The sequence below is a fragment of the Mirounga angustirostris genome, unplaced genomic scaffold, assembly GCF_029215605.1.
Source record: "Mirounga angustirostris isolate CCGP_5_RB_7025 unplaced genomic scaffold, mMirAng1.0.hap1 SCAF_4, whole genome shotgun sequence".
Lineage (NCBI taxonomy): Eukaryota > Metazoa > Chordata > Mammalia > Carnivora > Phocidae > Mirounga > Mirounga angustirostris.
The window spans coordinates 45,330,355-45,357,523 of NW_026991712.1; the positions used below are offsets into that span (position 1 = coordinate 45,330,355).

General features: G+C 38.5%; 1 protein-coding gene across 3 annotated transcripts; it reads right to left on the reverse strand.

Moving 5' to 3' along the window:
- Window positions 1-427: 427 nt before the first annotated feature.
- OSGIN2 (oxidative stress induced growth inhibitor family member 2) lies at window positions 428-25,978 on the reverse strand. 3 transcript variants are annotated; one of them, XM_045896270.3, is made up of 6 exons: window positions 25,847-25,978; window positions 18,437-18,591; window positions 12,719-12,855; window positions 12,090-12,281; window positions 5,485-5,576; window positions 428-2,715 (listed from the first exon to the last, which is right to left on the reverse strand). In XM_045896270.3, the coding sequence occupies exons 2-6, from the start codon at window positions 18,501-18,503 to the stop codon at window positions 1,686-1,688; spliced, it is 1,518 nt and encodes a 505-aa protein (XP_045752226.1). In that variant the 5' UTR covers window positions 18,504-18,591; window positions 25,847-25,978; the 3' UTR covers window positions 428-1,685. The 3 variants fall into 3 exon arrangements, with proteins under 3 accessions (XP_045752226.1, XP_045752224.1, XP_045752225.1); XM_045896268.3 differs by lacking the exon at window positions 25,847-25,978 and adding an exon at window positions 25,055-25,232; XM_045896269.3 differs by lacking the exon at window positions 25,847-25,978 and adding an exon at window positions 21,585-21,723.
- Window positions 25,979-27,169: the final 1,191 nt, after the last annotated feature.

A 27,169-nucleotide genomic window follows, 5' to 3' on the forward strand; every position in this document is an offset into this window, starting at 1 on the left:
CCCTTACTGAAGCTTTATTTTCCCTAAAGTTTTTTTTTTTTTTTTGATGAATACTTTCATTACAAAAATACTATCATTTGGATAAGAGCAAACTTTTGTGACACAAGGGGATGTTAACAGTTCTCAATTTTATAAAAACATCCAGCCCAACTCATTCAGAGCTCAAAAGGACAAGAGTGTGCTCAATCATATGCAGAGGATGTTATAACCATTTCAATAGGTGTGAAATTTGAAAGTTACAACTATAGTTAACTAAAACTGGATTACATCATTTCTAATCCAACCTAAATCAAGACATGACACATATCGAGTGTAAGAATTCAATTCATCTGAAACAGCTACTTGTAGAAGTGTATTATAAACACTGATGTTTTAAGGTGAATTATGATCCTGTAAGCATATAACACTGCAACTGGACAGAAAAATATTGACATTTTAGTCTTTTTATACTAAAGAAAAAGGAATAGACATTCAATAAACACATTCCAGATGAAGTTTTACAAAAAAAAAAAAAATGAAGGCTGAGAAATTAAATTTGCCATGAAGAACTTCAAAAATCAGACTTTTTTGCCTAACACTACAAATGCTGGAGACGTCAGTGAAAATATAGACATTAAGCACATCTAAATAAATATAAATCAAGATAGGGCATATAATTCAATAAATAACGATAGGATAAGCTACTATGTCATCTCCAATGAACAGATTTCAAAGTAATCAGCACTGGAATGGGAAAGACCGTTTTTAACCTTAAATAATTCTAGCAGTACCCAAACAGTATTACATATTATAAGAATTTATGCCCAAATGTTAGTTTTAATGACAAACTCAATATTCACACAGGGATAAGTAGTTTCATTCACAATTTATTGAATCGCAAATTAGGTTGTTATGTGAGTTAGAGAATAAATCTCCAAAAATACCTTGGCAGGTTCCTGAATGTCTAAGTGTATGCCAACATTATTGGACTATTTAAATTATTAGAAGCTAAGAATATGAAGTACTTATCAAGGTTTCAACAATAAAAATATTTTTTTAAAATACCACATTTGGTAATAAATTAGATTTATAGAAATTGATAATTCAAAATAAATTAAACCTGAGTTGTAAATGCCTCCTACCGTGCCCACCCCCAGCATACATAACTTATATCACATTTTCTTTTAGACCAATGTGCCTCAAACTTTAGTAAGCATACATATTCCTTGATCTCATTAGATGCAGTTTGATTCACTAATTCTGTTGTGGGGCCTGAGGGTCCACATTTCTAACAAGCTACAAATGAAACTAATGCTGGTCTTCAGACCACCCTTGAGCAGCAAGGTGGACCTAAAGTATAGTGAAGATGATTTCTGGCCTAATATACTGTATGGTTTTATAGATTATTCAAGGCTGTAAGATTTTGGAATCAAACATAGCCACAAATGATCATAAAAAGTAAGTCTTGGAAGAAAAGAATGTTTAAGTGAAAGCTTAAAGTAGACCAAACTGGCAGTGTTTCCCAGACACCTCTGATACAATATAAATCAGAACACCAAGTTCTTGTAACTTTAAATAGTTACTATAGCTTGAGGCTCTCTTCCACAGTTCATTCAAGTCCAGAAAATTCAAGCCAGTACACTGCAAAACCACTATGAAAAATCTTTAATGGTTAACTGTCCATATAAATTACTTATAAACTCACTTTAAGCTATTCCATCTCCTCCTCCTCTTTCAACAAATAAATGTTTTTTTTTCTGTCTTGTAGCTAAACAGCGTGTCACACCCAGTGCCCCTCCCTTTAAAAATCGAACAAAATTGTCTCCAACCAAAGGACCCAATGCAAAAAGGTTGGCTTCTTTAACACATTCGTAGGTATATGCATCTATTTCCACAGGATTACTCTTACATGTGATTGGCTGGCTTGAGTTATGGCCCAAGTAAGAGCCTTGTTCCTTCAGAAAAGACAGATTGGGATGAGAACCTATGAGTACTACTGCTGCAGAGAGCTTAAATATTTTTTTCAATCCAGAGAGGCTTTGAAGAATGCATTTCATGTCCGACTTAAAGGAAAGCACATGGTGCTCAGGAAAACTGGTATAATCAGATAAAAGATTGGTGTCTACAGAATATGACTGAGTACACATCATATGATAGACTTTATGATATTCTGGATAAAGCTTTTTGGGAAGCTGTTTGAAAATTAAGCTTGGATCAGTTACTCGTCTGCGAAACACATGAATCACAGGAATATTATTGTTGTAAGCACACAGTACTGCATCAGCTGCAGTAAGCCCAGAACCTACAATTAACACTGGATCCACTTTGCCACGCAACTTTCCTTTGCTTATAGCAGCTCCAAATTCAGGCATTGAATGAAACACAAAAGGAAAATCTTCCCCTTCAATTTCCAGATGGGCAGGAGAATCCAATGTTCCAGTTGCCAGAGCTACATTCTCAGCAAAGAGACAGAAGGGAACATGGGAACCATCCGCTATTCGCTGATAACCCCTGATTTCCCAATTTCTCTTGATAAATTTAGACTTCTCTATCTGTAAATGCTGTGTTGACATATTTCTGTCTTGTCCATCATCATCATCTTGATCTCTGTAGAGTCTTGATACAGAGGTGATATAAGTATTCTCTCTGAAATTCTTCTGAAGACCCATGACTTTTACATAATGTTTATAGTAGCGAGCTATTTCCTCTGGCATAACTCTATCTCCTTTTAGGTTCCTAAAAAAGGAAAAGGAAAAATATCCTATGAGAAAAGTACTGTGATAGTTTCCATGATTATTCCTGCTCCTCCTAGTAAGCTATTATAAACCATCTTTTTAATTCCTCTGGACTGTCTTAGCTGTAAATTATCCTTTTACAAAGAAAGTTTTCTTTAGTTAAAAATGTTAAAGAATTAGTTTTATCAACAGAAGTCCCATGAGGGTAGAAACTGTATTTTAATGCATCTGTTTCCCCAGTGCCTTGCACAGGATCTGTTCAGATTAGCTACCTTTATCAAGAAATTTATTAAATAAATGAATTAAAATGTGGAAATACACTTTTATAGTCTTATCTCACAACTAAATAATTCAGTCTATATACTATTCACTCTACATATTGTAAAAGACTGAACTAGATTATAATTGAGATTCTGCAAGTCTAACTACAGTATATGTAATTCTTAATATACATGATTTTGACATGATTTTTCATCAGTTGCTCTTTTCCTAATGACTGAAAATTCACATCCGTCTTCTGAAAAAAATCATCTTAATCTAAGTACATAAAACATTTGTGTTTTCCTGTTCATAAGGAAATCTATAAATACAGTAATGTACTTTTTTCATAAAGAGCAGTTTCTTTCCTTTTCCACTTGAACTTTAAGGCAATAGGCATTAATACCCCTAAACCCTGGGCCCCAATTAGAAAGAAGTAGCAGTAAAAACATCCCTAATAATTTCACATAATTCATTACAAATTATAACTGGACATTCATAAAAGTTTTTCTTAAAATTTAAGGTTTAAAATATGTTAACTCTCACTTTTTATAGAAACCCTATGTAGCAGTTAATACTATCATAATCTCCATTTTATAAATGAGGAAATTAACAGCTAGTTTAAGTTACTTGACCATGGTCACAACATTAGAAGTCAGAGTCAGGATTCAAGAGTCAGTCTTTTCCAGATCTAATAGTCAATACTATGCAAAGGCAGGAAGTGAAGCCAATATTTAATCACAAGATTCTTTTTCACATTATTACTTGAATATACAATATGCCCAATGTAAAAGGATGAACACTTCTAACACATTAAAAAAATCATAAAGCTTCCCCCTTTTTACCCGTTATCACAAAAGGAAGAATGTTAAGCAATATTTCTCTTGCTTGCTTATGAAAATCAAGAACTTGTACAACTTGCCTGATTTTACTACTTTTCATTTCAAACCCATATAAAATTCATTTTTAAAAAATCCAAAAGGAGGGGTGCCTGGGTGGCTCAGTCGTTAAGCGTCTGCCTTCGGCTCAGGTCATGATCCCAGGGTGCTGGGATCGAGCCCCACATCGGGCTCCCTGCTCCGCGGGGCGCCTGCTTCTCCCTCTCCCACTCTCCCTGCTTATGTTTCCTCTCTCGCTGTGTCTCTCGCTGTCAAATAAATAAATAAAATCTTGAAAAAAAAAAAGAAAAATCCAAAAGGGATTGGGGCGCCCGGGTGGCTCAGTCAGTTAAACGGCTGCCTTCGGCTCAGGTCATGACCCAGGGTCCTGGGATCGAGCCCCACATCGGGCTCCCTGCTCGGCGAGAAGCCTGCTTCTCCCTCTCCCACTCCCCCCTGCTTGTGCTCCCTCTCTCGCTGTGTCTGTGTCAAATAAATATTAAAAAAAAAATCCAAAAGGGGGGTGGCCTGGCTGGCTCAGTCAGAAAAGCATGTGATTCTTGATCTCGGGGTCATGAGTTCAAGTGCTGGGATTACTTAAATAAAACTTAAGAATATCTGAAAGGTTTAATCTCAATGACTCATGCTGGCCTGAATTTGTTCTCCTTAAATCTTCTCAAATTAAGGATAATTTCTATGGAGTAATATGGTTTCTATCTAAAAGGAAGTCAGGCACTCAAATGTGTACAACCCTGTTCTAACAAAGGTTAAGTAACTTCCCTGCTTTGCTTTATTGTTTCTGTGAGCAATTTAGATTCTCTGTATTAGCAATTCCTATCTAATTTAATACTACTGTCCTTGAAAATAAGGCTTTATGGGGCGCCTGGGTGGCTCAGTCGTTAAGCATCCGCCTTCAGCTCAGGTCATGATCCCAGGTCCTGGGATCGAGCCCCGCATTGGGCTCCCTGCTCAGCGGGAAGCCTGCTTCTCCCTCTCCCACTCCCCCTGTTTGTATTCCCTCTCTCGCGGTCTCTGTCAAATAAATAAAATCTTAAAAAAAAAAAAAAATGCTTTTCATATTACTTTACATTTTAGGTATTTTTCCCCAAATAAATTCATATTCTTCCAAGTAGAGCTTTCTTCTTACTTCTATTTTCGTATTTCTTAATAAATATTTACCTCTATAGTAGCCAATAGGGTAACCAATCACATCACAGATTCTCGCTTATTCCATCATTCTAAATTATTAATCATATGCACTCTTCTACTCTGAAAGCCAAACACTATAGGTATATATACATGAGATATCCATACACAAACTTGTATATCGACTGATAAGAATAAGTGTAAAAAAAAAAAGAATAAGTAAGTGTAGAAAGGATTTGTGGGGTGGATGAGAAACTGAACAGAGTGGTTTAATAGGAAAGTGGGATAAATCCCTAATTAACAAAAGCAAAGGAACCCCATCTGTCTTATAGTATCTCTCTAAATGGAAATTAGCTCATGATCATTGCTACAAAGAGGTTTTATTTGAAAGACATACTATTCCTCTAAGACAGATTCACAAATATTTTGAAATTTGCTGAGGGACTTTCTCATTGTACATCAAAGAACTGTAACAGTTTGATCTTTACCTTCGTTTGCTAGATACCCAATCTTTAAATTTAAGTCCAGGTAGCTCCATCCAATTTCCAAAGCTGATTGTCAACATGGAACCTTCCATATTCTATTTGAATAAAAAATGCACAAATACATTTAAGCAGTGACATGGATTTTTAAAAAGCCAAATCCATCTTCATTCACTATAATTAAGAATCTGGATAAGGAGAGCTGAAAGAAGTTCTAAATGGTTGTGTAAATTATAAATACTTTTATCATTTCGTAGAATCTATATTCCTTCTTTCATAAAGTTATACACCTATAAAACAAGTTTATAATATTGCCAGATGCCTATACAATGTTAATAGCTTCAGCCTATAATATAATCCAGGTCTAGAATATGTTAGAGGAACAAATCAAATCAGTATTTTCACTTTTTAAACAAAAGGAAAAAAGTTCATTAATTTCTAACACTTTAGATGTAGATCCATTTTAATACTAATGGATTTTTTTAAAAATGTGCAGCAGAACAGCTTTTCCCCCTCCATCAATTATAATTACAAAGTCAGCTGGTTTGGATACAGCAACATCTCATTCTAAAACTAGGGAAAGAAGCAGTGGTTACCTGATTAAGAACAGACTCACTGCTGAAGCTAATGCTGCCTTTGAGGACGTGAGCCCTTCAGGCTCCCTTGTCCTACTTCTTTGTGCTTTGCTCACTACAAAGCAACAAAAAGCCCAAGGGCCAACAGCACCTGTCCCAATGACCTCAATGATCCCTTTCGACCAACTCTTTAAGGCTATGGCTGTTTCTTAACTCTTCTTGCCCTGCTTCTATACAACCCCGTACTGGGAATGGTACTTATTGTTATAGTTATTATTACTGACTAACTTTTCCAAGCACTTACTATGTGCTGGGCCTTATGAAGCCTATTATTTGTGACTGTGTAGATCACTCCTGGAAGAGAAGGCAACAAGGTGCCACTGCTTTGAGGCAGACTGGGCCTGATACTAGGATACGAACCAAGAAGATGGAAAACATCACAAGGAAAACTTAAGAATGTATTATATACAGAAGTTATCTGGAGCTGTAATTGTCTCATCTGAAACTCAAAAACCTGAAGGCACAAATATTCCACTTTCAACAATCTAAACTTTATTCCCACAGCACCAGTTCTTCCAGTTAGTTGCAAGCCCCAGTTCCGTGATCTCTTCATTTTTCTCCCAGTCTTCCTTGTTTTCCTTATGCCATAAATTCCTGCGGCCAGGGAGACTATAGTATATTAAGGAACACAAACCTGACAAGTACCAGGGGCATACAGAAAGAGAAGAGAAGAGTATTTCTTAAAGGACACAAATGGGCTGTGGGGAATGTACCATTAGGGTACATTCCAGGCAGAATAAAGATGTTATGTGAGTTTTATAAAGAGAAAGAACAGTAGTGTCCTTCAAGAAATTAAAAGAAGTTCAGCCTTATGCAGGAAAGTATTAACAGACTTGGGTTGCTTAAACTGTGCACATTACTAAGAAAGGTCTGTCTTTAGGACCTGGCTTTTGGCTGCTTCCTAGGAAACAACCCCTGAGCTCTTGGAATGTTCTACGTGATGAGTGACTTTTTTATGCCAGAGGCCTTGGGCCCTGCTGTACCTGTAACTGTACAGTGTGACTAAGTTTATCTTAACAGTGAGATTTATGGTAAACACCAGCATTTGCTCTGGGAGGCAGAGGAGTCAGTCACGTGGGTGCTGCTTTTCTACATGACTGGCCCCCAGAAGATCCCGACACCAAGGTGTGGGTGAGTATCCCTGATTGGCAACTCTTCGCACATGTTGTCACAAATCATTGTTGGGAGAATTAAGTGCAGCCCCCTGCAACTCCACTAAAAATGAACATTTAGAAACTGGAGCTTTTCTCCTGGACTTCACTCCATGAACTTTTCCCCTTTAATGATTCTAATCTGTATCCTTTCACTGTAATCAACTTATAACCACGAGTACAACACATTTAGGGAGTCCTGTGAATCCTAGTGAATCTACAGCCTGAGTGTGAACCTGGACCTCCAGAAAGAGTATTCTGGAGCATGGAATGTAAGAGAGCAGTAAAGCAAGAAAGCCAAGTAGGGGCTAGATCACCCAGGTACTGGTAAAATACATTAATGAGTTTGCATACTATTCATTAGATGAATTGAGAGCAGCTACAGGGTTTTATGCATGGGTGTAACATTCAAAAGAAAGATCACTCTGGCTTTGGTATGGAGATTATACTGAAGAAGAAAACACTGGAGTAGGAAACCTTTGCAATAATTTGGGTCAAAGATGATGGGGCACCTGGGTGGCTCAGTCGTTAAGTGTCTGCCTTCGGCTCGAGTCATGATCCCGGGGTCCTGGGATTGAGCCCCGCATCGGGCTCCCCACTCGGCGGGAAGCCTGCTTCTCCCTCTCCCACCCCCCCACCCCCCGCTTGTGTTCCCTCTCTCGCTGTCTCTGTCAAATAAATGAATAAAAAGTCTTTAAAAAAAATTAAACAAAAAAAAGATGATGATGGCCAAATAAAATTACGATGGGGAAAGGTAGGGTGGAAGGACTCACAATATGTTTATGAGAAAGAATGGAGAAAATACAATAATTGGTTTGAAATGGGAGTTGAGGCAAGAACAATCAAAGAAGGTTTTTGGCTTGAGTAACAACATTCCAGGGCTATTACTCCATGATAAGGAAAGGAAGAAATCTGATGATAAAGATGACTGGTTATGTAGGCATGCTGAGTTAGAGAACACCTATAGAATAATCAAGGGAAGGTATCTAGATGAATCTATAAGAGAAAGCAATGTGGGCCAGGGATCCTGATTTGGGAATCACTCAGCATTCACATGCAAGTCACTGAAGTATATGAGACAAGCCAGGGAGAATGAAGGCAAGACCATGGCCTGGCACAGAGCTTACAGAAGAGTCCACAAGGTAATGGAAAGGAGTGACTATAAGAAAAACAAGGAGATGAAAGGTTGAGAGAACCTAAGAGGGGATCATTGCTGTCAAATGTTGCAGAGGTCGGGAAAGAAAAATTCTGAGACTATCAAACTGAGCAAAAAAGGAAGTTACCAACCTTTAAAAAGCAGAAAAGGCAGTGACAGAAGCTAGAGTGACGTTAGCTAAGGAATAAGAGGCGAAGGCATAAAAATAATGGATAGGTGGGGCACCTGGATGGCTCAGTCAGTTAAGCGTATGCCTTCGGCTCAGCTCATGATCCCAGGATCCTGGGATCCAGCTCCAAGTTGGGCTCCCTGCTTGGTGCTGAGCCTGCTTCTCCCTCTCCTCCCCGGCTCATGCTCTCTATCGCTATCTCTGTCTCTCTCTCAAATAAATAAATAAAATCTTAAAAAAAAAAAAATGGATAGGTAACTATTTCAAGAAGGTGGCTCTAAAGCAAAGAATACAGATAAGCTAACACATAAAAACTTTTTAATAACAGAAAATAATTTTAGCATATTTATATACTGATAAACAGGAGCTGCCAGAGAAACTTAAGATACAAGAGGGTAAAATCAAATAAGCATATCCTTGGAGAAGACAGGGGTCTAGAACATAGCTGGAAGGTTAGTCTTAGATACAAGTGATACCACTTCTACAATAACAGGGGATAAGAAACAAAAAGGTAGCATGAATGCAGATATGTTTGCAGGTGTGAGCGCAAAATTATGGAAGTTCAATCCTGATGGATTCTATTTTCTAAGAATCAAGAGTATTTCTAAGTAGGAAGGTGGAAAAAAAAAAAGGGATAGAGATTTGAGAAGTTTTTTTTTTTTTTTTTTTAAAGATTGTATTTATTTATTTGACAGAGAGAGAAACAGCGAGAGCAGGAACACAAGCAGGGGGGAATGGGAGAGGGAGAAGCAGGGGGAATGGGAGAGGGAGAAGCAGGCTTCTTGCCGAGCAGGGAGACCGATGTGGGACTCGATCCCAGGACCCTGGGATCATGACCTGAGCCAAAGGCAGATGCTTAACAACTGAGCCACCCAGGCGCCCGAGAAGAATATTTAATAAGGAAATATCAAAGGATTTACTAAGTAGTGTCCAGGACCCAAATGAGGTTGGAGAATACTTTTCACAGCTCTCCAACTTTTTTTTTCCTTGCACTGTTTAACAGTTTAAGTATGGGAAAAGATAATGTAGACAGTTATATAAATTGCTTTTTTTATCAAGCCAGTGTGATAGGACAATGGGTCAAGAGACTACAGAACCCAAGCTGGGTAGGTAAGGAGGTTAAGATCAGAGGCTCAAACTCTCTGTGTTTGAAGATTAGGTCAGTGTAATTGGGTGATGCAGCTGGAAGAATAAAAAGTTGTGATCATAAAGTGTAAGGTATTTGAAAATTCAGGTTTTCACTGAGTAGTCACAGTGGTGCCCCTGGAGTCAGTATGTAAGGAGGAGAAGAGGAGATCACTGAGAATGAAGAGACTAAGAGGCTAAGGTGTTGCTTCTGTGTCACGTATGTAAAGGTACTCAAGTTGACAATAAAACTTGGGATACAATGGAAAACCATGACTTAGGTGCCACAGAGTCAACAAATGAGGGGGGACAATCGGGCAGTCGAGGAGCTAGAAGATGACAAGACCTGTTCAAAGGAACGGGGACTTTGACAGAAGAGCGATGGGGAATAAAGAGAACGCCAACCTCACCAGTCAACCTGACAGGACATGGGGCCATGGGGAGTGAACGGACTTCTTCCACTTCAGAGGGCTGCAGTGAGAACAGTATCTTCAGGAAAGCAAGATTTCAAGGAAGGGAGTAAAAGCAGCATATAATAATTGAAATGGTTAAGAGTAAACAAAAGCTTGTTTATTAGCAAATGGAGTTTTAGGGATACACTGTTAGAAAGTCTGGAAGTGAGGAGAGTGGTGAGAAATTGGATCACAAGAAAAGCCAAGAACTACACAGAAATGACTACAAGAGGACAAATGACTTAGGGAGCTTACATCCTGAGTAATAACTGAGGTTAACAAGCATGTACGTGAAGCATGGCAGGGGAGAGGGCTGTCTAAAAAGATAGTACTACAGTCAAGAGCTTTAAGATTAAGGTACGGAATGCAGAGGTGGGAGGAAATAAATAATTACGCCTGGAAAAGTCAGGTCAATTCATAGAAGTGATGCTTGAAAGATGGATAATAGCTAAAATATCATTTATTTATATCCCCATTCTAGTGGATATCCTATATGGTGCATGAAAAAAATTCAGCAAGTTTTAAATATCAGTTTTACCACTGATTCAAATATGTTTTTAGTAATCAAGGCTTACACATGCTTTAACTTTCCTTTATATCAGAGGAAAAAATGATATAACACAGATTATTGTCTGTACATTTTTCTAAGCAGAAAAATGTAAGTACAATAAAACCTCAGAAATTTAGAGAGGCATTATGCAATATGGCTTTTTCAGGAACTACCATTTAACAATGCTACTCATTAAGAGCACAAATATAAACACTTAAGCCAAAAGGCACAGATAATGTTAGTTGCTATCCGTTACCATTAAGGAAATTAACATTAAGAAAGAAGTTGGTGATATATTTAATCTAGAAAGTCCCCCAAATACCCTGAAACAGTCACTTATTAAATGTAAATAACTATTTAGACATACAGCATTGCACTAATATAGGAATATTCAACTGAAGTCTGTAATGAAGATCTGATATTTAATGTTAAAATTCTGATGAAATCCTTATTCATAAAATAGCAAAAATTATTTACCATTTATTTGTATAACAAATGAGCATTCACTACACACCAGATGCCATACAAACAGCTAAGGACACAGGAGAAAAGAAAAATTATTAGTTCCTGACCCCTAAGGAAATGCACTGAATTTTTATGTTAATCAATTCTCTGGTTTAACCCCTGCCATGAACTCAATTTGTGTCACCCCCAAAATCCATATGCTGAAGCCCTAACCCCCAGTGTCATGGTATTTGGAGATAAGGCCTTTGGGAGGTAACCAGGGCTACATGAGGTCATGAGGATGGTGCCCTCATGATAGGATTAGTGGCTTTATTAGAAGAGGGGCAGAGGAGAGGAAGGAGCATGCACCAAGAAAGGCACTGTCTGCAAACCAGGAAAAGAGCCCTCACACGAACTGAACAAGCTGGCACCTTGATCTTGAACTTCCCAGCTCCAAACTATGAAATAAATATCTATTGTTTAAGGCACTCAGTCTATGTTATTTCATTACAGCAGCCAAAGCAGATTAACACAACTTCTTTCTTTTACAATCCACTTTTCACTTAAGATATTGAAAACATAGGGAAATAATGGGTACTAGCCTGAAATACTCTGTGAGATTTTATAAAGTCTGAAATGAATTTAAAACTTTTTACTATGCAAAACATTGTTGCAGTATTTTCTATATAGTTATTGTAAAATAGTATAGAGAAGCTTATTCTAAGACTGTGCTGGTAATCAAATCTGGCTTAACTTCTTGTAACCTGTATTTCATTGAACACCATTAAAATTCTCAGATAAAAATGTGGTAAATGTATATAATGTATGATAATGTTGTATATCATAATGTTTCAAAATTCAAATGGTCTTATCAAGATGACATATAACAACTCACATACACTATAAAATGCGAAGAAAAACATACTCACATGCCAAGCTCCACCAGGTGGACCTTTACCAAGAACTAAGTGAGGGATGTAATGATGTTGTTCTAATTTCCAATGCAAAACGGATGGATAATCATAACCAAAGTCAGCATCTGGATGAAGAAGTGTGTCAAAAAGTACTGCAACTGGATTGGATGATCGGCCCTCAAGGCCCTCAGACAAGTATTCTAAGTCCTGAATGAATTTTTCAAAAAAAGAAAGAAAAAAGGTAGAATTTGAAGGAAAAAAACCAAAACAAAAACAAAAAAAAACCTTAGCTGGTACAATAGTGAAAGCCATCACTCTAATCCAGCATTTCCTCGGTAGTGTTGCTATAAAACACTGATGTTCCCTGAGACCTTAACAGATTCTTTGGTCAAATGAATATAGGAAAAGACTGGATTTCAACAAAACTAGTCAGATCCTTTTACTGCAATTCTTGAAGATGCATTTAAAATACATTAATATGCCTTAATAGGTCTACTGTAACATTCCAATAACAAAAAGCAGCACTTCCCAAACTTATTTGAACACAGAGCACCTATTAAAACTCCCGCCAGGAAATAATTTGGGAAATTTGAGTATTTAAAAAAAAAAAAAAAAAAGCAAAAAGATTGACATGTAAGAAATACCTGATCAACAATGGAAAGATGTCTTGCTTCTTCTAATTTACTATGTAAGATTGTATTTGGATGTATTGCTTCTGATGATAAATATGGTCTGTAGCCTGATAACATATAAGAAAGGCAGATTCCTGAGGGTCCATTTCCTATTTAAAAAAAAAAAAAAGAGGTGGAGAGGTACATCATGTGTCTTAATACTCTTACTCCTTGGCTTTTCTCAAAGATGCATTTTCTCCCTTACCAATTTGTCTTCCTTCTCTAAACTCTTAAAACCAAGTATTCGTAAGATACTGACTTTTGTCTTCTCTGTTTTCTTTTGGTAGTCTCATCTACTTGAAGCTTTAAGTCTCTATGCTGACCCCAAATTAGACCTGTAGGCTGACCTCTTGCCCAAAAATACATCCCACATTTCCATATGCCACTGCTTCACTCCACCTAGTTGAACCACCAAATAATTCATGAGTTCCTTCATTTAGGCGTCCTCTCCTTTAAATCCCATCCCCTCTCAAAGTCTGGTGCTAAGAAAATCCTAAATTAATCAGGTTCTGATTCTAAATCTATTTAGTCATTATATCCATTCAGTTGTCTTTGTTAGCGTCACTCCAAGACAAAAGTCTCTTGTTCATACTAAAGATACACCTATTCCAAAATCATTTCACATTCTACATTCAGATGAATTTTGATAAAACAAGGTCCTCATCATACTACCCCCTCCATTTGGAAAGCTTTAATTGTTTGCTTCTGATTACCCAGTGCTCACCATGTTCTGGTCTCAATCATCTTTCCAGACCCATCTCCTAAGAGTGCCTTCCTACATTTTTACATGCTTAAACTAAAACCAAACTGGATTTTTTGTTGAATCCTGGTGAACTAGCTCCATTTCTGTAGTTCCTTTAGTCTAGGTTTTCACTTCTCTATTATCTCCATCTACCAAAAATTTAATCCAACTGGGATAACTGCTAGCCTCAGGAAGAAAATTCTGTTCCATTCTCTAATATTTTGCCCCAAATAAAAGAAGCTCAAAGATGTAAATATGAAAAGTAAAATCCAAGAATATTGGAAAATGGATTGCTACTTCTACTTATAATACTGAAGTGGGAAGCCTTTAAGCATGACACACAATTCAAAAGACAGAAAGGAAAGTAAACCATTTGCCTTCATAAAAATTAAAAACAAATGAGAAATAGTGGAAGTTAAGATCTGAGGCAAAGAGTTAATTTCCTTGAATTAAAAACAAAGACAAAACTAAAGAATAAATATCATATGATAATATCAATACAGATAAAAGATACAGAAAAAGCATTTAACAAAATCCAACTATTCATTAAAAAAAAAAAAACAACTCCATAAACTCAGAGGGATACTTCCTCAAGTTGGTAAATTTCTACAGTAAACCTACAACTAACATCATACTTCATGGTGAAAAACTAGATGCTTTCCCTCCAAGATCAAGAACAAGACAAGGATGTCTCTTCCCATCATTCCTATTCAACACACACCATGATAAAAGTCACAGTTAATGCAATAAGAAAAGGAAATAAGAGACTTAGAAAGAAATAAAACTGTCTTTTTTCATAAAAGCCATGATTTCTATGTAGAAAATCCCAAAGAATGGACCAAAAAACTTCTAGAACTAACATCAAGATTGCACAATACAAGGTTATATGCAAAAGCCAATTTCTTTCCTGTATACCAGCAATGAACAGGTGGCATTTGAAATATACAATACTGCTTAATCTATGCATGTGCCCACACACACCCCCACACAAATACCTGCGTATGAATCCAACTATATATATTTAAGATAACTATATATATAAGATGCATACAAGGAAAAACACAAAACTCTGATAAAGATGATCTAAATAGATGCTCATGAATAAGAAGATTTGATATTGTTAAGATGTCAGCTCTTCTCAATTTCATCTACAGATTCAATGCAATCCAGGTAAAAATGCCAGCAAGTTACTCTGTGGATACCAACTAATTCTGAAGTTTGAATGGAAAGGCAAAGACCCAGAATAGCAAACACAATACTGAAGCAGCAAGTCAGGACCAACATCATCCAAACTCAAGTCTTCCATTAAACTACAGTCAACAAGATGATGTGGAAATTATTAAAGAGGAGACAAATCAATGGAACAGAAGAGAGCAGAGAGAGATTCTCACAAATACAGTCAAACTAGTCTTTGACAAAGGGGCAAAGGCAATCCAATGGAGAAAGGAGAGTCTTTTCAACAAATGGTGCTGGAACAAATGGACATCCACATGCAAAAATATGAATCTAGATACTAACCTTTTATCTTTTACAAAAATTAACTCAAAATAGATCACAGACCTAAATACAAAGCACAAAATCATAGAACTTTTAGAAGATAAAATAGGGGAAAAATCTAGGTGACCTTGGGTTTGATAGTAAGTTTTTAGATATAACACTAAAAGCAGGATCATCCATGGAAGGAAAAAACTGATAAACAGAACTTCATTAAAATTTAAAATTTCTGCTCTGCAAAAAACACTATTAAGAGAGTGAAAAGATGTCACACTGGGAGAAAATATTTGCAAAACGTAACATATACAAAGAACTCTTGAATCTCAACCATAAGAAAATAACCTAATCAATTAAAAAGTACAGAAAGGATATGAACAGGCATTTCAAAGATACACAGATAATAAATAAGCATACGAAAAGATGCTCATCATGTATGATTACAGCACTGCAAATTAAAACAATGAGGTACCACTACACACCTATTAAATGGCTTTTTAAAATCCAAAACACAGACAATACCAAATGCTAACATTTAGAGAAACAGGAACTCTCATTCACAGTTGTTGGGAATGCAAAGTGATAGAGCCACTTTGGAAGACAGTTTGACAGTTTCTTAAAAAGCTAAACATAGTCTTATGATCCAACAATCACACTCCTAGGTATTTACCCAAATGAGTTGAAAACTCAATGGCTGTGCAAAACCTATACATGCATGTTTATAGCAGCTTTACTCATAATTGTGAAAAATTGTCAGCAACCAAGATGTCCTTCAATAAGTGCATAAACAAACTCAAACATCCATACAATGCAACAGTATTCAGTGATAAAAAAGAAATGAGCTATCAAGCCATGAAAAGACCTAGACGAATCTTTAAGGCATACCATTAAGTGAAAGAAGCCAGTATGAAAAGGTTCCATACTGTATAATTCCATGAATATGATATTCTACATAAATCAAAATTACACACAGTAAAAGATCAGTGGTTGCCAGGGGTTGGGGGTTGAGGGACAGGATAAACACATGGAGCAAAGATTTTTAGGGCAGTGAAACTATTCGGTAGGATACCATAATTGGGGATACATGACTTATATATTCAGCAAAACCCACAGAACTATACAACACAAAAAAGTGAACCTTAATGCAAACTACAGATTTTAGCTACAAATAATGTATAATCAGAGGTTCATCAATTATAACAAATGCACCACACCAATGCAAGATACTAATAATAGGGGAAACTGGAGGTGGCAGGAGAACGGGAGTATATGAGAACTCTCTGTACTTTCTACTCGATTTTCATGTAGACCTAAACTGCTCTAAAAAATAAAATCTATTAATTAAAATAAACATTAAATAAATGCAAAATAGTGGGACTTAGGATCTGAGGCAAAGAGCTAAGTTCCTTAAATCAAAAAGAAGCAACACTCAACAGACATAGGCAAAAAATACAAACAGGCAGTTTACAGAGAAATAAATACATAGGTGGAATGCTCCTTCACTCCCAAAGACGGTCCCCATCCTAATCCCAAGAACCTGAGAGTGTTACTTTATATAACAAAAGGTAACTTTGTACATGTGATTAAATTAAGGATCATGAGATTGGGAGAATACCCTGGATCGTAAAGGTAGACCTCACCTAATTATATCAGTCCTAAAAAGAGAGACTCTTTCCCAGCTTTGGTGAGGGGGAAAGGGGACAATGAAAGAAGGTTAAGAGAGAACCCATATTGCAGATTATGAAAATGGAGAAGGGGTCCAGGAGTCAAGAAATGAGAGCAACCTATAGAAACTGGAAAAGGCAAGGAAACAAATGTTCTGTCCTAGAGACCCCAGAAAGGGATGCAGTCTTGCTGACATCCTGACTTTAGCCCACAGAGACTAGTGTTGGACTTCTGACCTATAAAACAGTGAGACGATAAACTTACATAGTTTAAAGCCACTATGTTTGTGGAAATTTGTTATGACAGCAACAGAAAACACACATATTAAGGAAATCAGTTCCTTCTCTGCGCTCTTATGGAGTGCTACTGTCAGTCCAATGTGCATTAGGCTAAGCTACTCATTGGCTAGCTGAAGCAAAACACAGACTGTTTTGGGGAGTGAGGTGGGCAGGTACAGATGATGGTACTTTTTTCTTTTCTAACCCACCCATAGCCAGCGAGAAGAAGAACAGGGTTCCTTTACTCACGTCAACACACTCAGGATGAAAAACCAGTGTTGGACAGACGTGAGAAAATGGAACATGAGGTACAGTCGCCAAGATACCCTGGATGTGAACTACTACAAACACCATCAGCTCTATCATCACCCCTAAAAAGAAATCTAGGGTAGAACGGTCTCGCTTTCTTCCTTTCCTTCCTCCCTCCCTTCCTTCCTTTACTGTATCCCCCATATGCCAGTCAGAGGACAGGACTTCTCTCCTTCCTGCTAACTTTGAAAGAGGCTATCGGGGCCCCTGGATGTCTCAGTCGGTTAAACGTTCAACTCTTGATTTGGGCTCAGGTCCTGAGATCTCAGGTCGTGGGATCAAGCCCCACATTAAGCTCCATGCTCAGTGGGTCAGTGTTCCCAGACTAAAGGAACCACAGTTGCTGGAGATCTCTCTCCCTCTCTCTGCCCCTCCCCACCTCAAACACGCACATGTGCTCTCTCTCAAATAAATAAATCTTAAAAAAAAAAGAAAGAAAGAAAGAAAGAAGCTTTCAAAGAAACTAAGGAAGCTATATGCCATCAAAGTAAGTTATACCCCGTAATTCTTTCCTGCAGCTTGCTTCACACCATAGTACTTGTCTTGTAGTACGTTTGAATATTAGATGCAAGATGTATGTGACAGGTAGTTAAAAACATGCAATAAACAAAATCATAAAAATATCTACAATTCTGAAGTAATTAGGTTGCACTAATTGCTTAACTTTTAATATCTTCTATACCTTGCTGTTGAGGTGGTACAAAGAATATATAATGATAATACTACAGTTAAGGTCATTATAGTACACACCACAGCGGAGTACCTGACAGTCATTACTGAGAACCTTTACTAGCTTGCCCAAGTTACTCAACTTCTGAGCTACCCTGACTGCATCCACCCCACAACAGAGGGCTCTAGGGTTGTAAGGCATAATCCAATAATGTACACAGAATGCTCTGTATGGGGCTCTACTAATGCTGGTTATAATCATTGCCATGACACTATCATAATAATTAACACACCTGATTGACAGTATTTTAACACAATAGGGTAGTATCAATCCTTCAATGAAAAAAAAGTTACATTCTAACACAGAATCTAGTATCAGATAAACCAATTACTCTCTCCCAAGACTTGGTTACTTAATCACATCAAAAAACCCAAGACTACTTCTCAATACAACCCTAAGACCCTGTGTCATGCAACTACGCATATATAGTAGTAATGACCAGAATTGTAATTTTAAGAGTAAAATGCAGTACTTACCTATTACTACCACAGGCAAAGTAACTGATGAATCTTCCAGGAAAGAAGTTTCTTCAACTAATGGCATAGCTTTAACTTTCTGCCCCAAATTATCACCAAAATATTGCACTAAGGAATTAAAAATCTCTCCTTCGGTTTCAGTGTCACTATAGTTTCTTCAAAAAAAAAAAAAAAAAAAACAACCAAAAACAAAAAACAAGAGATGTAGTTAATATAGCCTTTATAAAAACCTATCTTTATTCAGATTTTATTTAGACCATAAAATATGCAATAGTTCCATAAAAGGAGAAAAAGAAATTCTTCTGATTAATGCTTTCAAATTAGGAGCTTAGCTTACCTGTCAACCTGTACCATTTTTAATGTCAGAAATCCTAAATAGCTGTTAATGTCTCTGAAGTATAATGTAGGCAAGTCCCACACAAGTTCTAAAGAAGCAGCTATCTTTAAAGACCAAGGAGACAGCATTGTATTGCGGATTTTTAGAATTCTCTGAGATTTCCTAGGAATGGCTAGTTTCTCTCATTTTTTCTCATTAATAAAAAGGTAAGTGCACTAGAGGCGGCATATTTGGAACAAAATAGTCATAATACTAAAGAGAAATTAATTGTACTTATGTATTACAAACTGCATATTTTGGTAAAAGAAAGGAGGTTTATACATCTTAATTCTCAGATATTGAAAATTGGGAACATCTTTATGTTGATTTCCAATCTACTTTCTTTCCTAGTTGCCTCCCTAGAAACTAGTTTTAGCATTCTGACATGCTCAGGAAATAAATGGAGTAGCCTCCGAACACAGTTAATATTCTGCATTATACTAGTGATTACTTCAGAACAGAATCCCCATTTTCTTTATATAGTCAGCAGCAGGCAAATATCTGGAAATATTAAACTGAGCACCAACTATGGGTGAATGTGCTTACTACTCCTCCCAAAATGAACATGAGATGGATCAGTTATTTCACAGGACTCACAGATCCCGGAGGAGAATGATAAACAGAAAGAATTAGGCAGAGACCAAAATTTCTGCTTCCCTATAGCCTCCCAAGGTCCCAGTCTACCCTAGGATAGAGTTCTCCAGGATATGCTTTCCTGAAGAAGGTATAAACTCCACCCCAAATATTTGGACTCTAATGATACGTGGCCTTTTGGGACCAGAATAGATACCCTTTGGATAGGTCTATTAGGGAAAGCCCCTCCTCACAATGAAGCCTGCTCCTGGAAGAAGTTATCTTATGCTCAGCTCAATGCATCCCTTTCAGATCATCCCAACTACTTCTCTGAGCAGATCCAGGTATACTAGTTACCCAGTCTGCTTCTGCTGCTTGGCAACTGCACTCAAATGAGTGTATTATACTCAGGCCTATTTCTGGTATCTCTCCTGAATGTGTGCCGAGGACAGGCCCCCCAGCTCCCTCTGGATGCTTCTGATCAAAGTCCTTTTGCATACCCAGGCCTGATTGATATTGTGGTGGCTGTAAAGGCCACAATTCTTTTTCAGAAGATGCACACTTCATCTTCAGTCTCTTCCAGATATCCCCACCTCAAACATTGTTGCTCCCACATATACAACCCAGGAAATAAAAAAAATAAAAAAATTTTTAAAAACAGATCATCACTAACTTTTTGTTAATCAAAGAGAGGTTTCCTTCAAATCTTAACATTTTCTCCTTTTCAAGTGTGCGATTCAGGGTTGTTAGTATAATCACAAGGTTTTGCAATCACCACTACTAATTCCAGAAAAATTTTATCACCCTAAAAGTGATAAACTAAGTTAACAGTTGCAAACTAGTTACTACTAAACTAGAGTACCCATTAAAACTCATTCCCCATTCTTCCTTCCCTCCAGCTACTGGTGACCACTAATCTACTTTCGGTCTTGTTGGATTTGTCTGTTCTGGAAATTGCATATAAATGGAACCCCTCACACATTATGTGGCCTTTTGTGTCTGGCTTCTTCCACTTAGCATGTTTTCAAGCTTCACCCCCAGTGTAGGGGGTATTGGTACTTCATTTCTTTCCATGCCTAAGTAATTTCTCACTGTAGAGACAGAACACATTTTGTTCATTCACCAACTGATGAACATTTGAGTTGTTCCCATTTTTTGGCTATACAAATAATGCTGTGAATATTCATGTATAAATTTTGTGTGGATGTTTTCATAGCTCTTACGAGTAAATGGCTGGGTCATAAACTCTGTTTAACATCTTAAGGAATTGCCAAACTGTTTCCTAAAATGGCTGCATCATTCTACATTCCCACCAGCAATATAGGAAGGTTCTAACTTTTCCACACCCTCACCAACACTTACCTTTTTTTTTTTTTTTTTTTAGCTACCCTCATTGGTGTGAAGTGACATCTCACTGCAGTTTTGACTTCCATTTCCCTAATGACTAATAATGTTAAGCATCTTTTCATATACTTTTTAGCAATTTGTATTAACTTCTTTGTAGAAATATTCTTCACCCACTTTCAAACTGGGCTTTTTATTGAGCTTTAGAAATTATATATGTAGGGCGCCTGGGTGGTTCAGATGGTCAAGCGTCTGCCTTCGGCTCAGGTCATGATCCCGGGATTCTGGGATAGAGTCCCGCATCGGGCTCCCTGCTAGGCGGGGAGCCTGCTTCTCTCTCTGCCTCTGCCTCTCTCTCTCTCTCTCTGACTCTCATGAATAAATAAATTAAAAAAAAAAACATTTAAAAAAAAAAGAAATTATATATGTAGAGCACAAGTTCCTTTTCAGATATATGATTTGCAAATATTTTCTCCCATTCTGTGGGTTGTCTTTCCCTTTCTTTGTTGTCTTTTGAATCACAAAAGTTTCAGTTTTTTTATTTTTGCTACTGTGCTTTTGGTGTCTAAGAAACCACTCCCTAATCCAAGATCACCAAGATTTACTCCTATGTCCTATAAGTTTTATAGTTCTGGTTTTTAGATTTAAGTCTGTCATCCATTTTGAGTTAATTTTATATATGTGATGTGTGAGGTAAGAGTCCAACTCCATTCTTTTGCTTGTGGATATCCATTTGTCCTGGAATCATCTGTTGAAGAGACTGTAATTTCCCCTTTGTCTCGTGATCCCATGGAAAAACCAACTGACCATAAATTTAAGGATTTATTTCTGAACTCTCAATTCTATTCCACTGACCTATTAATCTTCATGCAAGCGCCACACTGTCTTGCTTACTGTCTCTTTGTAGTAAATTCTGAAATTAGGAAGTGGGAATTCTCCGACTTTGTTCTTTTTCAAATTGTCTTGGCTATTCTGGGTTCCTTGCAATTCCGTATGAATTTTAGGATCTTGTCATTTCTGCAAAAAAAGGGTGCTAGGATTTTGATAAGACTGCACTAAATTTATAGATCAATTTGAAAAATATTGCCATCTTAAGAATACTAAGCTTTTCAATCCATGAACATGGGATTCCTTTTATTTAGGCCTTCTTTAATTCTTCTCAATGATGTTTTGTAGTTTTCGGTGTACAAGTCTTATGACTTAGGAATAAGTATTTCTTTCTTTCTGATGCTAGTGTAAATGGAATTTTGTTAATTTCATTGTCAGACTCTTCATTGTTAGTGTGTAGAAACAGGATTGATTTTTGTATGTTGATCTTATATTCTCCAATGTTGCTTAATTCATTTATTAGGTCTAGTAGGTTTTGTGTGTGGGCCTCCAACAATTTAGTCTGTTCCAAGACTCTAGAACATTAAGTAGAGCCAAAGTTTTAGCTTATCTAAATTCTCTATATAGTTTAAGTAATTAGATCTGATTTTCTACTGGTCATTGGTATAATCTGTACATATGCAATATGTATATAATCTATAATACTGGTATGTATATAATCATATATGACCTATAATTTTGGTATAAACTATTTGTAATAAACCTGCACGGTATTTGAAAAATTTAATACAAATTAACACAGATGAAAAACTGAATCAAGAGAAGCAAACAAAAAACAAAAGTATGGTTCACTGATTCTGCATAAAGCAACAATGAAACAAAGGCCTCCTGATAAGTATTCTTTCTAAAAAATTCAGAGCCTAAGTTATAATTCAGTATTACTGTACGTTTTATAATATATTCATACTATATCACAGGTCTATGAACAGTTTCAACTTTTACTTGAGATATCCAACTTGATCAATGTTATGTTTAAAACAAGTATTTTGAGTAATAAAAAATCTACTTTTCCTTTATTTGGGATACTACAGCACTTTACACACATGCAAAAATAGTTGCCCTATTAGGCATAAAGACTATTTGATATTTAAGAGGATTTTAGAGCACTTCCATCTTTTGTTCTTGAAATATTATAGTCCAGTCTCGAAACAAATTTAAGAGGATGGCACAGGCATAAAATTTGGGTAATAAAAAGGCTTTTCTCACATCTAGCAATACTTCTTTAAATGATAACTCAAACTCAAATGAAATGCTTTAGTATCTGAATTTTTATAGTCTTTGGAAGCATGATCCTAAATGGTCACCAAATTAATACTACTGTATGAAAAAAAGGTTCTAAAGTCACAAATGAAGTCAGTCACACTGTCCATCTTCCAAAACAGTAGGTATGGAACAAGCAGCTGGAAAGTCAGTAGACAGTTATCACGATACCTATTCCTTTCAGGTATGGCACAAGATCCAAAATATACAGGTTTGTCACAACCTGTTTTAAAATGTGGGTTCCTAATAAAATTGCTCAAAAAATAGCATGCGTAAATTATAAACACCTTCCTAAAGAAGAGGTCTTAAATGTTTTAGTTTTTAAATCTGAGATACAATGCAGTTATTTTTACAATGGAAATAAGGTTTATTATCACAATTTTCTTCTTTTGGCTAGCAAGGGTTGTTTTCCTTTATCCCTCAAGATCAAAACATACCAACTACTTTTGTCTTCATCGCCTCCAAATTTCTGTACAAAGTGTTAATAGGCATATGGTATCCACAGCCGAGGGTTAGCTGAATGGATATGAATCCCAACCTGTGTCCTTAGAGTTCATCTATACCAAAAGCAGTCAATTCACAGCCACGCAGTCAAAAGGCTAAATTTTAGACAGCAGTGTCTGAAAGGCATGTTAATTTCTCAAGGGGCTTCAGTTTAACAAGTTTTCACTAGAGGAACCTGTTTTCTAACTCTCCAAAGTGGATCTGATACTCTCAAACCAATGTCTGTCAAGTAGTCAACAAAGCTGCCTAAAACTTAAAATCCAGCAATTACATAAAACATTTTTTTTTTAATATCCAGAATTTAGAAACCCCTACAAAACTCACTGAGAAGTTGGGTAAGCCTGAACTGTTGCTCTCTATTAAAACAGGAGTTCTGAACCTTCTTGGTGCCTTACACTCCTTGGCAATTTGGTGAAATCTCTGAACCTCTTCGTTGAATATTATTATTAAATACATAAGAGATACATAGGATTTACAAGGAAACCAATTACATTAAAATACAGTTATAGAAAGTAAACTTGTGACATGTTTATTTGCACAAAAAAATAACAAGTTTGGTGATGTGTAATTACTGTAATTTTGAAAAAATAAGCATACAGTATTTCTAGATATGTGCAACGGATATGAAAATATTTGTGAATTTTATTGATGACTAGGTCATAAGTACTATGTGACTTGTTGCTTATATTCATAATTGAAAGACATATTAGATTTTGGTTAAAGTTTAGCAAAAATATCTGTTGTACTTTCTTCCCACCCAAGTTCATGGCCACTTAAATTCTACCTACCAACTCCAATTTTAAAATTCTTGATCAGAGTTTCATATTTTGAGAAAAATTTATATATCATTATTCTAGCACATTCATATATGCGAAGTAAGGTAATTTACTAAGTCTTCGCTAAATTGAACATTTCTTCACCAGAGGGTTAAAATCACTTCCAAGTGCCTTTAGCCTTTCTCCCCATAACTGACTTAAATGTCTGCCAACTGTGCAAGAGAACACATATTTTTATTCTCAAATGCATTAACCTCATCACCCTTAAGAACGTTCCCATAATGTGAGTCTTGAATGGCCACCTATTTCAAATTTCTATAATATACGGCTTGCAATGACAAGCATCCTAGAACAAAGTCAGCACCTACTTTTAACTAGACCGCCACACTTAAAACAGTTTCCTAACTCCTTTCAACCCAATAACTTAGATTATTATGTTTATTAAAAAAATCTATGAAGATTGTAAAGGTGGGGTAGGGAGGAACCTTCGCAACTCTTCAAACTTTGCACTACTTGGAAGTCTCAGGTCGCAGGAACCGACTCGCTCCGGGTCTAGCCGGTTTCGAAGTCCCATGACTGGCCCGGTCCCGGAGAGGATACGAAGAAAGGAAAGTTCTCCCCCCGCCCCCACCCCGCCCGAGCGAGGTGCCCCCAAGCAGAGGTTGCCGAGGCGGGAACCCTGATCAAGCAGGAACCAGGAGGAAGTGGCGGCAGAGGCGGGAGGCCGCCGCAGTCCAGGCGCTCGCCCCCCACCCCGGACCCGTCCCGACTCCAGACCGTCCTGACCCCGCCCCCGCCCGGCCTCTGCCCATCTCGGCCCCAGCACGGCCGCGGGGCCGGGAAGCGCTCCACCCTCCGCCTGCTCCCACCCACTCCGCTCCCCGGCTGAGAAGTCACCTGAAATGACCGGCCAGGGAGCAGCTGCAGCACCACACCGGCATGGAGCGCGGCGCACGGGGCGCCTGAGCGCGACGGCCACGGCCGCCGCCGCCGCCTGCCCCGGCGGGGCTGCCCGTTCGGGGCGCCCGCCCACTCGCCCGGCGTCGCGGGGTCCGCGGGGCGCCAGCGCTCCGCGCGTCGCCGTTGCCGCGGCTGTGCGGAAGCTGCGGTTCAGCAGCGGGCCGGGCTCCGGCGCGCCGAACTCCGCCTCAGGAAAAGCGGCTTCCGCTCCTCGCCTGCGGGGAGCCAGACGCCGGCGGCAGATGATCTGGGGGCGCCACGATGGGGGCGGAACGGGGCGGGGTCGCTGCGACGGCTGCGGCGGAGGCGCGCGGGCTCCTCCTCGCAGGTGCGGCGGCGGCGGGCGAGGCCGGCGATTGGTGGAGACGCGGCCGGGGCGAGGGGCCGGGCCTGACGGAGCGGCGGCTGCGCGAGCCGGGGGCCGAGGTCCTCGCGCCGACCGCACCGCTGCGGCGGCAACCGGGGACCCGGGCCTCGGCCTGCGCCCCGCGGCCCCTCCGCGTGCACCCTCCTCAGGGCCTGGGGGGTTAGCAGGGCTGGGCGGATGCGCGTCGAGAGGACCGGATGATGAGAGGAAGAGAAAACTGTAGCAGAACGGCTCGGGGGGGAACCCTGCGTACAGCGCGGCCTCCGCGACCGGGGAGCAGCGCGGTGTCACCCCAGTCCGTCCGCGCGGACTCCCACCGAGGAGGCCAGGGAAAGGCCGAGAGTCCCACCCAAGAAACCCACCTCAGCTCCTTTTCTCGCGCTGGCCTGGGCGCAGACGCTGGGAGCTTCTGCGCGCTTCTCGCTTTCGACCCTGCATCACAATCGCCCGGGGCGTGGTGGGGGGTGGGGGAAAACACACCAAACCACAGGTGCCCGGGCTCCACCCCCAACTGTTGTGATTGTGGAAGTCCCGCTTCCTGAATGGGGGGAGCCTCCCTTCCCTAAGTAAGAGGCTCGCAAACATTCACGAGTGTGAGAATCACCGGCGTTGCTGGCTAAACGCACAGATGCTTAGCCCTGCCCAAGACTTACTGAGTCCGTTTCCGGGCGGGGGAAAGGGCGGGAACGTGTATTCTAAGTCCCTCCAGGTGAACGGGATTCAAGAAAAGTTAGAAAAGTACCGAGTAATGAGTGTCCCTAGTCGATGTTGTCAAAAAATAGAGGCGGGAAAAACTCCTAGAAGTGACTGCATGTGCTGTTAGATGTAGATGTCTTCCTATCCCCACTTACAAAAAAGCCCAATTATTTTTGCGGTTAAAATGTAAGATACATAGTTTCTGTTTTTAAATAGTTTTTTTAATTTAAGTTCTCAAGTTTTGTTGAATGTTGTCATTGAACGAACTTGCACATAGCAGGTATTTTAGATTCTGTGGAGCTTAACAAAATTGTAGGACTCAGCCTGCCTCCAGGGTTGTAAAAAAATTCTGTTTTTTCTCTTGTCTTATTGAGAATTTGACACGTTCATTTCATTTAATGTTGTCTCGAAAAGTGAAGCATGAAGTTACTTTTCTGTTACTAGTCATAACATTATCCTTCTAAAGGACCTAAATTCCTAAAATGTATGCCAATCCAGAGAATTGAAATATTTAAAACTGTAAGTATGTATAAGTACTTTGTGTAATTTTTCCTTTATGGCTTTGTTTTTACTTTGAGTTTTCTTGAAGTATTTCCGATCAAATAGTAAAGTGAGCATATCAAATTTTAGGCTTAATCTGTATTTAAACCTTGTGAACTTGCTATCATGGTTTACACTATATAATGGTTTATGATTAAATCAGGCCACAATGACTACATAGCGGATTTTTCTTACAGGTAATGGGGCATGTCAGAGTTTTTGTATTTTTTTTTTTAAGATTTTATTTATTTGTCAAAGAGAGCACGAGTGGGGGGAGGGGCAGGCAGAGGGAGAAGCAGGCTCCGCCCTGAGCAAAGAGCCTAATGTGGGACTTGATCCCAGGACCCCAGGATCATGACTTGAGCCAAAGGCAGATGCTTAACCAACTGAGCCACCCAGGCATCCCGGAGTTTTTGTATTTTTATTTTGAATTGTAAAGATTTTATTTA